Source organism: Sminthopsis crassicaudata, chromosome 2 (assembly GCF_048593235.1).
Source record: "Sminthopsis crassicaudata isolate SCR6 chromosome 2, ASM4859323v1, whole genome shotgun sequence".
Taxonomy (NCBI): Eukaryota; Metazoa; Chordata; class Mammalia; order Dasyuromorphia; family Dasyuridae; genus Sminthopsis; species Sminthopsis crassicaudata.
The window spans coordinates 367,633,054-367,650,005 of NC_133618.1; the positions used below are offsets into that span (position 1 = coordinate 367,633,054).

A 16,952-nucleotide genomic window follows, 5' to 3' on the forward strand; every position below is an offset into this window, starting at 1 on the left:
CAGTCCTTCATGTTAGACATGTAAAGTTGATTAAATTATTAGTATTAAAAATAAAAAGGGAGAATTCAATACCAAAGAAGACTCAAAAGAATTATTGGGGGGGGGGAGTGGCTAGATTGCACAATGGATAGAGTACTGGCCCTGAAGTCAGGAGGACCCAAGTTCAAATCTGGCCTCAGGCACTTAATAGTTCCTAGCTGTATGGAAATCATTTAACCCCAATTGCCTCAGCAAAACAAACAAGCCAAAAAACCCAAAGAATTATCAGGAACTGTTTTGCCCAATTATATGCCAATAAAATCTGTCAATTTTAGTGAGATTGGTATATATTTACAAAAATATAAATTGCCAAGATTAACAGAAATTGGAAATAAAATACTTAAATAACCCTATCTTAGAAATATAAATTGAACAAGTCATTAATGTACTCCCTAAAAATAAATCTCGAAAGTCAAATGGATTCACAAGGGAATTTTACCAAATATTTAAAGAGCAATTAATTCCAATACTATACATACTATTTGGAAAATTAGGCAGAATACTACAAATTTCCTTTTATGACACAAGTGTAATACTGATATTTATTTATTTATTTTAAATTTTTATTTATTTTTTTATTGACAAAACATGCATGGATAGTTTTTTAGTGTTTACCCTTGCAAAAACTTCTGTTCCAATTTTTCCCTTTACCCTTTCCCCTAGATGGCAGGTATTCTCATACATGTTAAACATGTTAAAGTATATGTTAAATACAATATATGTATATATATATTTATACAGTTGTCTTGCTACATAATATAATGTTCTTGTTGGTTTTCTGGAGATCTCTGGACCAGCGTTTGCTTCAGCAGAGTAATCACCACAAGAATAGCCAGAGATAAAGTCCAAATACTTTATTATCTCCTTCACAGTCTAGTTTCCTTATCTGGGGCCCAGGCTAGCTTTCTTGAGGTCCTCCAGAATGTGTTTTGGTTTCTGTGGGGGAAGCAGGAGGACCACCACAACAGTCTTTGTCTTGAAGTCTGTGTCAGTCCAAGGGCTTGTGCTCTAGCCTCCAGCCACCACAAAAGTGGGAGATGGAATGAATGTCTCTCCTTGGCTCTGAGGGCTTGAGCTTCTGCCTCCAGTCCTCTATCTTCTTCAAGTCTGTCCTAGTCCCGAGTCTGTCTCTAGCTGAATTTGGTTTATACTCAATATATATTGCATATAAACTGGAACAATCATTATATCACTAGGGAACTATTATTTATTGTAAGTCATTCATGCTGAACTAGAGAACTATTAATCACCATGCTAAACTACATAACCATTGTCTTATCAATTCCACTTAAGTTAACACCTTGTAAGAATCCTGGTTTCAGGGGCGCAGTGGATAGAGCACCAGCCCTGAATTCAGGAGGACCCAGAGTTCAAATCTGGTCTCAGACACTTAACAATTCCTAGCTGTGTGACCCTGGGCAAGTCACTTAACCCCAGCCTCAGGGGAAAAAAAAGAATCCTGGTTTCAGAGATCTGGCCCATTACAACACAAGGTAAATCAGATTTAGAAAGAAGGTAAAAATTTGGAAGAAAAACAAAAATGCAAGCAAACAATAACAGAGAGTGTAAATGCTATGTTGTGGTTCAAACTCATTTTCCAGTGTTCTTTCTATGGGTGTAGCTGGTTCTGTTCATTACTGATCAATCGGAATTGATTTGGATCCTCTCATTGTTGAAGAGAGTTCCGTCCATCAGAACTGATCCTCATATAGTATTGTTGTTGAAGTGTATAATGATCTCCTGGTTCTGTTCATTCCATTTAACATCAGTTCACGTAAGTCTCTCCAGACCTCTCTGTATTCATCCTGCTGGTCATTTCTTACAGAACAATAATATTTCATAACATTCATATATGTGGTGTTGATATTTAAACCAGGAAGAGCTAAAAGAGAAAGAAAACATAGACCAATTTCCCTAATTGATGCAAAAATTTTAGATAAAATACTAGCAAGGAAATTATAGCAATATATCATAAGGATCATACATTATGATTAGGTAGAATTTATACCAGAAATGTAGGAATGGTTCACTATTAGGAAAGTTATCAGCATAATTGACTATATCAGTAACAAAACCAACTGAAATCATTTAATTATCTTTAATAGATGCAGAAAAGTTTTTTTTAACAAAACATAGCACCCATTCCTATTGAAAACATTAGAAGGCATAGGAAAAAATGAAACTTTCCTTAAAATGATAGATACTATCTAAAATTATCAGCAAGCATTATCTATTATGGGGGTAAGCAGGAAGTTTTTCCGCTAACATCAGGAGTGAAGTGAAGCAAGTCTACGATCACAACTATCAATCAGTGTTGTCCTAAAAATGCTTTAACAACATGACAAGAAAAATAAATCAAAGGAATTAGAATAGGCAATGATATATTGCATATACAATATTTAGAGAATTCTGTAGTGTTAATTGAACTAGTTGACATAATTAGCAGCTCTAGCAAAATTACAAGATATAAAATAAGTCCACATAAAACATTGCAACCGAGAAAGGAAAACGGAAATCTAGGAAACATTTTATAACAAATATCCCTAATAAAGGCCTCGTTTCTCAAACATATAAAGAACTGAATCAGATTTATAAGAATGCAAATCATTCCCTACTTGGTAGTCAAAGGATATGAAAAAGCAATCTGTAGTCATATGAAAAAAATGCTCTAAATCACTATTGATTAGAGAAATGAAAATTAAAACAACTCTGGGGTACCACCTCACACTTATCATATTGACCAATATGACAGAAAAGGAAAATGATAAATGTTGGAGAGGATGTGGGAAAATTGGAACACTAAAGCATTTTTGGTGGAGTTGTGAACCAATCTAGCAATTCCGGAGAGAAAGTTTGGAACTATGTTCAGAGGACAACTAAACTGTGGATATCTTTTGATCCAGCAATACTATTATTAGATATGTGTTTCAAAGAGATTTTTAAAAAGGGGAAAGGATCTACTTCTATAGAAATATTTATAGCAGTGCTTTTTGGAAATTGAAGAGATGCCTATGAATTGAGGAATGGCTGAACAAGTTATGGTGTGAATAGAATTGAATACCTTTCTACTCTAAGAAATGACAAAGAATTACATGAACTCTTGCTGAATTAAGTGAACAAAACCACATTGTATATAGGAGAACATTGTATATAATAACAATAACATTGTATGATGATCAATTGTGATTAACTAAACTATTCTCAGTAACACAATGGTCCAAAACAATTCCAAAAGAGAAAAAATGCTACTCACATCCAGAGAAAGAATTGATGGAATCAAAATGCAGACCAAAGCATACTATCTTCAGTTTTTGTTTTTTTTCATGGATTTTTCTTTTGATCTGTTTCTTTCACAATATGATTAATTTACATTATGCACATTTATAACCTATATTGAATTACAGTTTCTGTTGTAGGGAAGGGGAGGATGCATAAGGGTGGGGAAAAAATTGACTATTTTGTAGTATATCAGAGCTGTTTTCCTTGATGATCTGCTATCCAGGCTCTATTTTGATTGTGGCCTTCAGGTAGACCAGTAATTTAAAAATTATCTCTTCTAGATCTGTTTTCCAGGTTGGCTGTTTTTCCAATGAGATATTTTATGGGTTTTTTTGCTTTTTAAAATTCTTTTTAATTTAATTGATTGATTCTTGATGTCTCATAGCTTTTATTTGCCCATAGCATTCATTTCATAGCATTATAATTCATTTGCCCATAGCTTTGAAGATTTTGAATGAATGAATGAAGAACATGATTTTCTTCAATTGGCTTTTCTATTCCTTTTTCCATTTGATTAATTCTACTTTTCTTTTTTGTTTGTTTTTTTGCTGAAGCATTTGGGGTTAAGTGACTTGCCCAGGGTCACACAGTTAGGAAACATTAAGTGTCTGAGGCAGATTTGAACTCAGGTCTTCCTGACTTCAGGGCTGGTGCTCTATGCACTGTGCCACCTAGCTGCCCCTTAATTCTACTTTTCAAGGAGTTGTTTTCTTCAGTGGATTTCCTTTTGTATTTGACCAATTGTATTTTTTAAGGAATTGTTTTCTTCAGTTAATTTTTTTCCTTCTTTTTCCAAGCTGTTAACTTGCATGCATCTCTCTCAATTTTTCTTCTACTTCTCTTATTAAAATCTTTTTTGAGTACTTAAAAGAAGCTTCTTTGGGCTTTTCACTCTTTGAAATTTTCCATGGGGGCATTTTGTCCTCTTCTGAGTTGGTATTTTGATCTTCCCTCTCACCATAGTAACTTTCTGTGGTTAAGGATCTTTTCTGTTTCTTGTTCACTTTTTTTTTTTTTTTTTTTTTTTTTCCTATTTAGTGATTTTTTTTTTTTTTATTTTTTTTTAAGTCAAGCTCTCTTCCTAGGGTGCAGGCAACACTGTCTCAATGTTCTTGTATTACTCTGAGCCCTGGCTTTGAGCACAGGAGCCCCTTGTGTTTGGAGCTTGTTCACAGTAGGGGGGTAGCCCTACCTGCTCTCTGTAGGCAACAATCTGGTTTCCTAGACTAAAAGTTTGCCTTCTGGACTGGGACTGGAGTTTGCCCCACAGATCTACTCTGCTATAGAGGCAGGACCGAGGGTCTCAGTTGATGATTTGCTGTGACTAAGACCCTTTTAACTGCTTTCCTGGACACTGTTTGAGCTGGACTAAACATCCCTTTCACCGCAGTGAGACTGAACTTTCTTGAAGTTTTTCAATGTCTTGAGCTGGAGAATGGTTTTATTCCATCAGACTCTGTTCAGAATACTTGGTTTCATATTGTTTTCAAGGGAAACTGGGAAAGCTCAAGCATCTTCCTGGTTTCATTCTACTATCTTGGCTCTACCCTGGAACTCTTTAGGGACTAAGAGTCTAATATTGAGAGTACTAGCTAACTATTCTAAGTGTTAAGTTACAATGTTGTAGTTCATACTTTTTCATGAGTGGGGGAAAAAGGGCTAAGAAATAATTTTAAATAAATGAATTTTAAGATTAGATGATAAATTGAATGAATTGAGATTTATGTTTCTCTAGAGACAACTAATTTTATTGAACAAGTTGATTTACAAAGCTGCTGTATTTGAGACCATAAGACCATATTATAACAATTTGTTTTGTATCTACTGTATTACATTGAAGTGTGTCTTTTTTCTTAAAAATGTTTTTTGGGTGATAATATTTTTCCACCATTGAGTGTTTAATATGGACTGGCCTAAAAACTATCCTAAGACTTTTGGTTCACCCTATGTGGAGTTAAAAGGCCTTTCTTAATAATAGCTTACCAGCTTTGATACTTTAGGAAACTATAGTAGTAGAGGAACAGTGGCTTAGTTTTAATCTTATATGAAATGTTGTGTATTTTTGGTTTTTAGCTGTTATGTAATAAAAATAACATTGGACTTGGAGGCTAGTGATGTAGGTTTGACCCACAGGTCTGCTGTATACAACTTTGGTGACTTCAGGTTGGTCACTTCCTAGCCTGTTTTCTCTTCTAAAATTAAAGTTGTTTGACTAAGTTCTTCCTGAGATTCTCATCCAGCTCGCAAATCCCTAGCTTGTGTGATTTGATTCTCATGACTATCAGTGTCATGCACATAACTAGGCTTGTAACAACTGTTTAATGAGTAAATACAATTAACAAAGTGGGGAAATCTATTTAACATTAGAAATTTTTAGTAAGATTGAGACTTATTCCTTTCTAGGTGGCCGTCAGATCCAAGATCAAAGAAATCAAAGAAATGGAATAAGTACATCTGCTGAGAAACATACTGAAAATGGGGTAGGTAACATTGAATACAATTTAATGCTTTTTGTTTGTTTGTTTGTTTTTGTTCAAATCCTCCCTTTATTTACTTATTTTTAAAATTTTATTTATAATTTTTTTTGACAGCATATATGCATGAGTCAGTTTAATGCTTTTAAAGTGATCTTTATTGATAAATGTAGGTTCTGGAATAGCTTTAATGTTTTAAACAAATAATTTTTTTTCTGAGCAGAATTTATTATTTCTATTGATTTGCCCAGTGGGATTAAACATTGGGAGCAAAGATAGTCCATCCACGCATGGATTGAGTAGGAACCATATGTTTTGTAAGCATTTGTAATGCTCTTGGGAAAAGGTTATGGTCCTTTAAACTCTTGAGCCTTGGAGAGTCAGAAAAATTAGGGAATGTATCATTGCCTGTAGTTGTGTGCCCCATTTTTGTTTATTCTTGTGGCAATTATTTGAGTCCTAGAGTATGACATTGTGGAAAAGATGCTTTGTGTGGTTTGTATTATATTAACTTTTAACTTCTCTTTTAGCTTCTGAAATTCTTGTCTTTTGATCTGTGACTTAGATACTTTATCAATATTCTTAAATATCTGTCTTTAAAATTAACATATATGCTTTGGTTAGGTGCTAAAGAAGATAGTAATTTGCAGTTTAGGAGTAAGTATAAACCAGCAGATCAGTATAAAGTCTGTCTAAACTGAAACAATGATCAAGTGAGGTTTGGCTTCAGACCTATTGTTGACCAATCAGTGAAAGCCAAAGTGATTTGGGTTTAAGATATGGTCCAGTAGCTCCATTAACATCCCAGTGAGCTTTATCAAAACCTTTTTTTCACCCTCAGTGCTGTATTTCAGGAAATTATAAATGAAAGTACAAAAAAATTAATTGTCTCAGTTTTTTTTTTAAATGATAGAATAGTTCTGCTCATTTTATTCAGCAACAGTTCATAGAATTCTTTCCAAGCATTCCTGAAATCATCCTGCTCATCATTTCTTATACAACAATTATATTCCTTTACATTCATATACCATAATATATTATCTTTTAAGCCATTTTCTAATGAATGGACATTCCCTTATGAGAAAAATGGGGCCAAAAGAGGATAAATGATTTGCCCAGTGTCCCATATTGTCAAAGATGGTATTTAAACTCACGACTTCTTGAAACTTCATGTAGTAATTTTCCCATTATGCCATGCTACCTTTGGATCAGCTAATGGAGTAGGTTTTCCTGTAAGATAGATCCACCTGTATGCTTGAATTGATATACTAAATTCAGATTCTTTAAGCAATGAGTTTTTTCATATACATAATTTATGGTAATTGACTAGTTCATATAGAATGTTCACCTTGGATGAATTTAAAATTTTAAAAGTAACCCACATTGAAACTGGGCAGTATATAGTTGGTAGAACTGTGAAATGGATAAGCTGTCCTAGAAAACATTTTGGAATTATACAAAAAAATTACTGAACAGTCAAAATTGTTTGATTCAAAAACTTCATTCATGACAGGCATGTATCCCAAAAACGTCAGAGTCAAAAAGAAATGTCCCACATATATGGAAATATTCATGGCACTACTTATCAATTGGAAAATGTTGAACAAACTGATTATGTGAATATGAAGCAATATTATTTTGTTGTAAGAAATAACAAGTAAATTCATAGGAACATGGGAAGGCTTATATGAATTATATACAATGACTGTAATTCAGGATATCCAAGAAATTTTACTGCAGTCTTAACCTTTTAATAACTTTAGAAGTATAAATGCCATAAACAAAAATAATTCAAAGGATTAATTTAAAACTTAAAAATATTGATAGATTTTAAAAATTAAAATTCACCATAACTGGCATCTTATGATGTGCATCATAGTTAATTTTTGACTTAAGTTAATTGCTGATCAGTGATTGAAGATATTACATTTTAAATTTTAGCCATAAGGTCATCCAAAGAATGAAGTTTTGATGCATTTATGACAGTTTTGACAGTACCCTGTAAGAAAAAGTTAGGTATAATTCAGATAATCATGATTAAACAAGAAGACTTCCTCTATTCATCCACTTGTCCAAGGACATATTGTTCAGAAACTTACATACATAATGCTCCTCTTAAAATCATCTTTCAAAATTCACAGTACTTAAAATAAGTGTAAAAGAAATGTAAATAATTAAATTTTCAAATGATGTCTTTTGTAAGTTTTGTAGCATTCGTGCTTCTGAAATTATTAAAATTAAGAAGTATACCAAAGTTTTGGGATACCCTGTATTAATAACATTTAAAAACTAAGTTAACGTTGATTTCAGAGTAATGTGATTACTGTGGAAACACTGTTTCCTCTCAGTGGAGTCAGTCAGTTTTGCTTAACTGTTTTTCTTTTATTACAAGGAATGATAGTGTATTAGGATGGGGGAGTAAATTGAGAGTTGGGGCCTAATCTGTCAAATAGTGTATTTATTTTATTTAAATACTTCTTTGTTACAAGAAGAGAGGGAGGTTGGGATGACTATTGGAAAGTGACAGTGATTTTAAAAATTAAATTAAAAAATGAATAGCCTTCATTCAGAAAATGAGATAGATTTATTATACTGTTTCAGATGGAGGAGGGATAGTTTAAAGTTCAAGGGTTTAATCAGCTTACTCTTATGCAACACATGACATTTATTCTTTGTTGTTGGAATTGGAAAAATGCCAGTTTTAGAAAAATGCCAGCACTAGAGAATGGTGGGAAACTTGAGAAGCTTAAGAGTAATCCAATGTTTTTTATGGTGAATATGGTCAGAAATAATTGTATTTTGCTTTGGTAATTGTTTATTTAGAACTTGTTCTTTGTTTATTAAACCTTTCAAACAACAAATCTTAAAACCTAATACCCTCAGAATTGTAGCAAAATGAGCTTGTTTCTGAATACAAATAACTAAATTTTTATCTAATTATTTTAGGGACAGTTTAAGTAAATTTAAATTTTGTTCTTTGAACATTGTTTTTCTTAGGAAAACAGATTATTAGTTATATTTAAAACTCATGGTAATATTTTAGATATCTAAATTAATTCTTCTATTTTTAAATAGATTACATCCATAAGTAAATGCTTTAACTTTTCTGTGTAATAAACACTTTATCAGAATGTTTTTAATGAACAAAATAAAATATGGGATTACAAAGATAACCAATTATATTGAAGTAGTTATTATTTAAAAAAAAAAAAGCCATAAATTGATGGATCTAAGTTTAAAAGACCCTACTTTAAACATATTCCAAAGCCTAGGTATTGAAAGGCAATGAAACTCCATGGTGAGAGCTCAGACCAGTGATTTAGGAACATCTGAAATTGTGGTGAGACTTGTGCAATTGTGGGTGATCTTGGGCAATTCGCTTAATACCTCTTTGTCTCCGTTTGTTCATCTGTAAACTGGGTATTAGAAGATATATTTCATATGGAGATGATGTATCCTCTCGTTGAATTTAAAATGCTATGGAAGTGTCAGTTATTTTTAAGTCCCTTGGATTTTCTTTCTACTTCTCTTTGGAGGAAAAAGGGGGCATTGTATTTAAGCACAGGGTGAATAAGACCTTACTTATCAGGGTTATACCTTTCTGAACAGAGAGGGCAATATGTTGTGAAGATAGGACAAGACGATGAATTGGTTATGTGGAGTGAGTATGAGAAGTCAAGAATCATGCCCAACTTTTCAAGCCCAGGGAATTTCAATGGGGGATGGCAGTGTCCTTGATAGTAATGGAGAGAATCTTGCTTAGAAGAAAATGCTGCAGTGCACATGTAGATTCATTGATTTGACATTTAAGTGATGCTGTTTCCTCCCCATCCTGTACATCTCTTATTTGTGCTTTCACTAATTTTGCCCAAGTGGATCTAATCGATATCCTCTGAATGTTGCTCATGTCCTCATGACTTTGTGAAAGTAGCAGTGTAGCCCACGGGTGCTGAATATTAGTTATCCCTCGCTTTCACCATGTTTTTCAGTCATAGATGAATCTCTTACATATAGTTTGTTCTTTTTTTGAAATGTTAAATTCATATGGTATATGAAGGTTATGGAATATTATTGCTCTGTAAGAAATGACCAGCAGGATGATGTCAGAAAAGGTTGGAGAGACTTACATGAACTGATGCTGAGTGAAATGAATAGAACCAGAAGATCGCTGTACACTTCAATGCTGTATGAAGATGTATTCTGATTGAAATGGATATCTTCAACATAAAGAAGATCCAACTCACTTCCAGTTGAACAATGATGGACAGAAATAACTACACCCAGAGAAGGAACACTACTGTCTGTCTGCCCAGGTTACTTATACCTTTGGAATCTAATACCTAATGTGCAACAAGAAAATGGTATTTACACACATATATTGTATCTAGGTTATATTGTAACACATGTGAAATGTATGGGATTGCCTGTCATCTAGGGGAGGGAGTAGAGGGAGGGAGGGGATAATTTGGAAAAATGAATACAAGGGATAATGTTATTTAAAAAAATTGCTCATGCATATATACTGTGGAAAAAAATTCTAAAAAAAAAAAAAGAAAGAAATGTTAAATTCATCATTAGGGTACTGATGTTGTCTTTTTTTTAAATGAGACTTTAAATTTTTCTTGTATTATCATCTTTCAGCATTACTCCTTAAGGCCCCAATAAACCTGCTCTTAGTAATAAATAAGTGTAATCACTATATCTGATTTCTTCCTTTAAAGCCTCTTACCCCTTTACCAAGAAGTGAAAGGAATGCTTCATCATCTAGTTATTATGGATCATTGCATGGATGGTAGCTATTAAGTCTTCAAAAATTTTTTCCTTTACATTTTTGGTTGATATGTGAGTTGTTTTTCTGATTCTGTTCCCTTCACTTTGCTTCAATTCATATAATTCTTTCAAGGTTTTTCTGAATTCTTTTTTTTTTATTTCTTATGGTTCAACAATATTTCTATACTACAATTGATTTACCCATTTCCCAATGAATGGGCATGTATTTTGTATTCATTTGCTACAAAAAAATTTTGCTATAATTATATTTTTATGTGTAGATCCTTTCCCTTTGATCTTTATCTCTTTAATGTATATGTCTAGTAGTGGCATGCACTAGTCAAAGGTATGTACAGTTTATTGATTGAGTACAACTCTGTATTGCTGTCCAGAATGGTGGACCAGTTCAGTTTTATCAACCATTAGTGTATCTGTCCTAACTTAGCCCCTCCAACAATTATCATTTTCTTGTCATCTTTGTCAATCTAATAGGTGCAACTAGAGAGATACTTTAATTTTCATCTTCAAAATTGGAATTATTCGAAACAGTTTTTCATATGGTTGTTTCTTCATTTGAAAGCTGTATTCATATGCTTTGACCATTTTTCTTGGGATGACTCTGGCATCATTTTAGTTATTTTTTGTAAAGTTCTTGAATTGTGAGGGTCCGGTCATCTGCTCAATTATAATCCTTCTCTGGGAGGAGATCTGTAAAATCTTTTCCTCTGTGCGCAGGTTTCTTGGGAGCTCTGAATCTCCTCCAGCTCTTGTCCTTCCCCAAATCAGACTGGTCTCCTTTCAGCCTGCCTGGCGTCACAACTCTATATCAGTGTAGATTCTCTCAGACCCCAATGCTGCCCTTCTTTTATCCTCCCAGAGAATAGGCATGTGAGAACTCAATGGGGCGTGGGGAAATACTTCCACCAATGAACTTGCTCCTCTTAGAATTCCTAAGATGTAAACTCTCTTTAAAGGCCTGAACCAAAGGTCTGAGCCAGAGAACTGTCAAGTCAACCTATTCTCACCTTGTAATTAATTGTCCAGACAACCTGAGTTCTCACCTTGTAATCCTAACAATTTTCAGTGTTTTTCTGGGAGATTTAGACTTATCCTATATCTTTCCTATTTCTGTCTTTCCTAGAAGTCTGTACCTAGATTTCTGAGATCTATATAAACTATGAGGTCAAGATCAATACTGAGTATTTATTGATGATTAAATTTATTACCATATTTATTTACTTTAATTCTGTTTCTGCATGTTGGAATTTTTTAAAAAAATCATACTTCTTATTGCAATAGAAGTATGATTATAGCCAGTACATGCTATATAAAACATAGGAGTCTTCAGGGCTGCCAACCTTATAGTAAAGGTTGAGTAGTAGTATATTTCTCCTACATCAAAGAAATATCTTACAATAAGAATTAATGTAAAAATTAATTTTTTCTGTATTTTTATGTCTTAAAAGTTGCATTTGTGGAAAAACTCAAGTTTGTAATGACTTCATTATGATATTTGTGGAAACTGTGAAATTTATTTTTATTTAATAGTCATTGAATTAACAAAAATGTCCAACCTTAGATTTTATGACTTGTTTTGAGACAATAAGCATAATCAAAAAAGAATTGGACCTGGGTAGGGGGGAGGTGTCATTAAAAATTTTTTTTTCTTTTATTTAATTAAATATTTCCAAATTACACATAAGATTTTTTTTTAACAGTTATATTTTAAATTTTTGGCTCTTTCCCTTCTCACCCCTCCTCTTTGAGAAGGCAATTTTATATCGATTATACATGTGAAGTCATGCAAAACATTCCATAGTAACCATTTTGCAGAAGAAAACAAACGAGAAAACAGTAAAAATAAAGTGGGGGGTAAAACATACTTTACTTAATATTCAAAATTCATAAATTTTCTCTCTAGAAGTAGATAGCATCTTTTGTCATGGGTCCTTTAGAATTACCTTAAATCATTACCTTGAATAGAGTAGGTAAGTCTTTCACAGTTGATCATTCTTATAATATTTCTGTACTGTGTACAGTATTCTTCTGGTTTTGCTCATTTCACATTGCATCAGTTCATATAAGTCTTCCCAGGATTTTCTGAAACCATGCTGCTTATCATTTTTTGTTAAATCATAGTGTTTATCACAGTTATATACCACAGTGTGTTCAATGATTTCCCAAAGGATGTTCATTCTCTTAGTGTCCATTTCTTTGCCACCATAAAGAGTTGCTTTAAATATTTCTGTACACACACATTTTTTCCTCTTTTCTTTGATGTCTGTAGGATACAGACCTGTATTGTTCAATCAGAGGGTATGAACAGATTTATAATTTTTTGGTCATAGTTCCAAATTGTTTTTCAGAGGGATTGGATTACTTTACAATTCCACAAGCTGAATATTAATGTCTCCATATCTTCTACAGCATTAATCATTTTCCTTTTCTGTCATTTTAGCCAGTCTGATGGTGTGAGGTGGTATCTCAGAATTGTTTTAATTTGTATTTCTCTAATTGTAATTTAGAGCATTTTTTTCACATGATTCTTGATAACTTTGATTTAACTGGCACAGTTCCCCTGTATGAGGACTTTTTCAGAGAAACTTGCTATAAAATTTTTCTCTCAGTTTCTTCTTTCCCTTCTAATTTTGGCAATATTAATCTTTGTTGAAAAGCTTTTAAATTTCATGTAATTAATTTTCTTTTTCTTTTCCATGATAATATATATTAATATATGAATTTTTTAGATTATTCACATGGGTGTATATGTAGTAGTTTGGATAAAAAGCATTTTTAATCTTTTTTTCCCCCTGTATGAATAGTTAGACCAAGCTTTTTTAAAGTGACTACGGATCTCATTTAGGAGGTTCTGCAGTATTTTGGGACTTGTTGCAAAATTATATTATCATATATATTATTGCTCTATGGAAGACCTTATGTTCTCATTGATTGCTGACATTTTTATTGACTTTCAGGGTCCCTTACTTTCATTTCCAACTATCTTTGGAAATTCTGAATGAGCCTTCTACTCATGCTGCCTCTAGATTTAGAGTCCTGCAGGTTCCATTTATACCCTGTTTTGCTAGGAGCCTACTGTTTTATTCGTATTTCTCAGATGGGGGGGGGAACAACAAAAAATCCATCTTGGGGTAATTTTTAGATTTTAAGGTATGGGTAAAGTGATCTGCCTGTTTCCATTCAAGTAGTCATTTTGACAAGAAATATTACCACATAAATTCTTCTAAGAGAGCAAGAACCTGGATGGGTAGCTCTGCAGAGAGGATGAAATAATAATAATAATAATAGTCCATCATAGTCCATCCTTGTCAGGAAAGTCTTCTTGATGGGTAGATCCAAGAAACTACCAGAATGGAGAGCCCCTTGTCTTTAGCCCCACCCCACTCCCAATTTAACTAGGTAGCTTACCTAACTCTGACAATCTGGTATGTGATTATGGAGCTGTTGTTTTTAGAAATCATAATCAGCTACCTAGTGGTGATAGGGAAAATGGAAAATTGAGAAAATATTGCATTAGTAGGTCCAATGTTAGGCTTCTTGTAGTAAAATGTATATTCTGATCAGAGTGGCTGATGAGGATGTTTTGCAGCCTTGATAATGTCACATCAGCAGTACTGCAATCCCATATCCTGAAGGCAATGATGACTACTACTACTACTACTACTACTACTATTATTACCTACTTAACCAATTTACCTACCTAACATTTATGTAGTGCTTAATATGTGCCCATCTGAGATTGGATTTGAACTTGCATCTTGATTCCAGGCCCAGCGTGCTATCTACTGTACTACCTAGCTGTCTCTATGTTATACTAGGTAAGTATCTGTAAGTATGGCATATACATTGCCTTTAAGTGAAGGAAAAGTTTGTATGATCAGTTTGCCAACTGTAGGCAGCTAAGTGGTACAGTGAACCTGGAGTCAGGAAGACCTCATTTAAAATTCAATTTCATTAACCCTTCCTAGCTGTGTGACCCTGGGCAAGTCACTTAAACCTAAATGCCTCAGCAAAAAAAAAAAAAAAAAAGGAAGAAAGAAAATTCAATTTCAGGCACATTCTAGTTGTACGACCCTGAACAAATTACCTGAAGTCTATCTCAGTTTCCTCAACTGTAAAATGTGGCTAATAGCACCTACTTCCTGGGATTGTTGCAAAGATCAAATGAGATAATAATTATAAAGCAAAGTGTAGGTGTTTAACAAATACTTGTTCTCTTCCTTCTTTTATTCTCTTAGACACAGGTCAAGAATCACCTGAAACATAATACTGATTCTTCAAAGGATGGTGCTCAGAATGGTATTAAGAACATTGTTGAGCAGCAATGACTACATTTTCTTTGGTTTAAGGGATCATTTGGTCCTAGGTGTATGTCAGTACATCATCATTAACTTTATATTCACATTGATCAATATCAATATTGATTATAAACCTAATCTCCAATTAATGCTGTTCTTGGGAGAATATCAGTTGGTCATTCAGTTGGGGAGAAGGCATATGATATCTTTGAGGGACATTAATATGATTCACTTAAAACTTATCTCAGCTCATGACTTCCAAGACCAAATGACTTCTATTTCCTCACCAGCAATCTTTCATGTTGACAGTGTCTACCCTTTGGTCACAGCTTCCAATTAATACCCATAAATTCCATTTCAATAAGCACCCATGACAGTCGCATTCATTTCAAGCTTGGCGTAGCCCATTAGTTCCCAAACTATTATTTCTACCTTTACTACTATCTCCACCTAATTATAGCTTCCTTTTATGTGTTGTATTCTATTAGAAAGTAAGCTTCTTGAGGGTAGAAACCTAGTTTTATTTTTTTAACCAAAAAAATAGTTAAGAGAATCAGATTCTATAGAATTCTTTTATTATTTCACTGATCTTTAACACCCACTCCTCTTTAAGTTCACTTTTGTTCTCTGAAGACCTGCTAAACACATTGCCATTATTTAGGAATGAGTATAAATAAAAATTGTATTTATTCTGTCCCACAGGGCTCTTATATTGACTAGTTTCCTTGCTCACAGCTTAGACTACTAGGAGAATGCTGCCACAATTTATTTGTATTTTCTTTTTTCATAATGGAAAGAATCACCAGTAAATGAAGCAAAAGAGTTTTTGACAAGAGCTAAGCCTATTGGGCTAACGGAGGGGGGCAAATCACTGGGGCTAAGACTAGTGACCTCAACCCCTGATAATATTATATATACTCTTTTCATGAAAAAATTGAGGGATGAGGTCTTGTATTATTTCCATTTAATGATGAAAGCCTCTTGGTCACTATATATGAGGACCCCTCTTAGGTTAAGCAGTTCTTAAATGCATAAAAGATAGTATGATCCTCTGTCATCTATTTAGGGGTAACACAAAAGCACTTGTTTCTTAAGATAAGGATAAAATGAATGGTTTCTTCAGGGAGTTTATAGCTGCAGAATCGTGATGGTGATTTAAGCTAGCCATCTGGTCATTATGAACAGCGACCTCCAAGATTATGGAACACATAGAATCAGTGGAGTCCAAGAAGAAAGACTTCAAGATAACTCACATTAATTCTATAACACATTCTAGTCCCAGTTCAGAAAAGGTTAATAATTAAAGGCAATTCTGCTATAATGTGATGAATTTCTAAAGATCACCATAATGTACAGAATCATACAATAAAAACCACAGAGTCTAGATGGGAAATGGGGGTTAAGGGCACAATGTTCAAAAACTTCATTAGAGACACATAAAAGAAAAGATAGGAGTCTAATTTTTATTTACTTTTTATTTTATTTTTAAAATTTATTTATTTTTATTAATTTTATAATTATAACTTTTTTTGACAGTACATATGCATAGGTAATTTTTTACAACATTATCCCTTGTACTCCTTTTGTTCTGAATTTTTCCCCTCCTTCCCTTCACCCCCTCTCCTAGATGGCAGGCATTCTCATACATATTAAATATGTTATAGTATATCCTAGTACAGTGTGTGTGTATACACACACACACACACACACACACACACACAACCGAATTTTGTTGTTGTTATTGTTGCAAAGGAAAAATTGGATTCGGAAGGTAAAAATAATCTGGGGAGAAAATTAAAAAATGCTAATAGTTTACACTCATTTCCCAGTGTTCACACTCATTTCCCAGTGTTCCTTCTCTGGGTGTAGCTGATTCTGTCCATCATTGATCAATTGGAATTGGATTAGCTCTTCTCTATGTTGAAGTGTATAATGATCTCCTAGTTCTGCTCATTTCACTTAGCATCAGTTGATGTAAGTCTCTCCAAGCTCTCTGTATTCATCCTGTTGGTCATTTCTTACAGAACAATAACATTCCATAACATTCATATACCATAATTTACCCAACCATTCT

The 16,952-nt window shown here is 33.4% G+C and overlaps 1 protein-coding gene and 1 non-coding gene across 2 annotated transcripts in view; both read left to right on the forward strand.

Moving 5' to 3' along the window:
• Positions 1–16,952, forward strand: part of PPP1R13B (protein phosphatase 1 regulatory subunit 13B) — a 125,300-nt gene that overhangs the window by 62,184 nt on the left and 46,164 nt on the right. The window contains 1 exon segment of the mRNA XM_074291062.1: positions 5,722–5,798. Within this exon segment, the coding sequence (XP_074147163.1) occupies positions 5,722–5,798 (77 nt within the window).
• On the forward strand, positions 11,815–11,962 carry LOC141559302 (small nucleolar RNA U109). The gene has a single exon (XR_012487358.1). It is a non-coding gene; the product is annotated as a small nucleolar RNA U109 (small nucleolar RNA).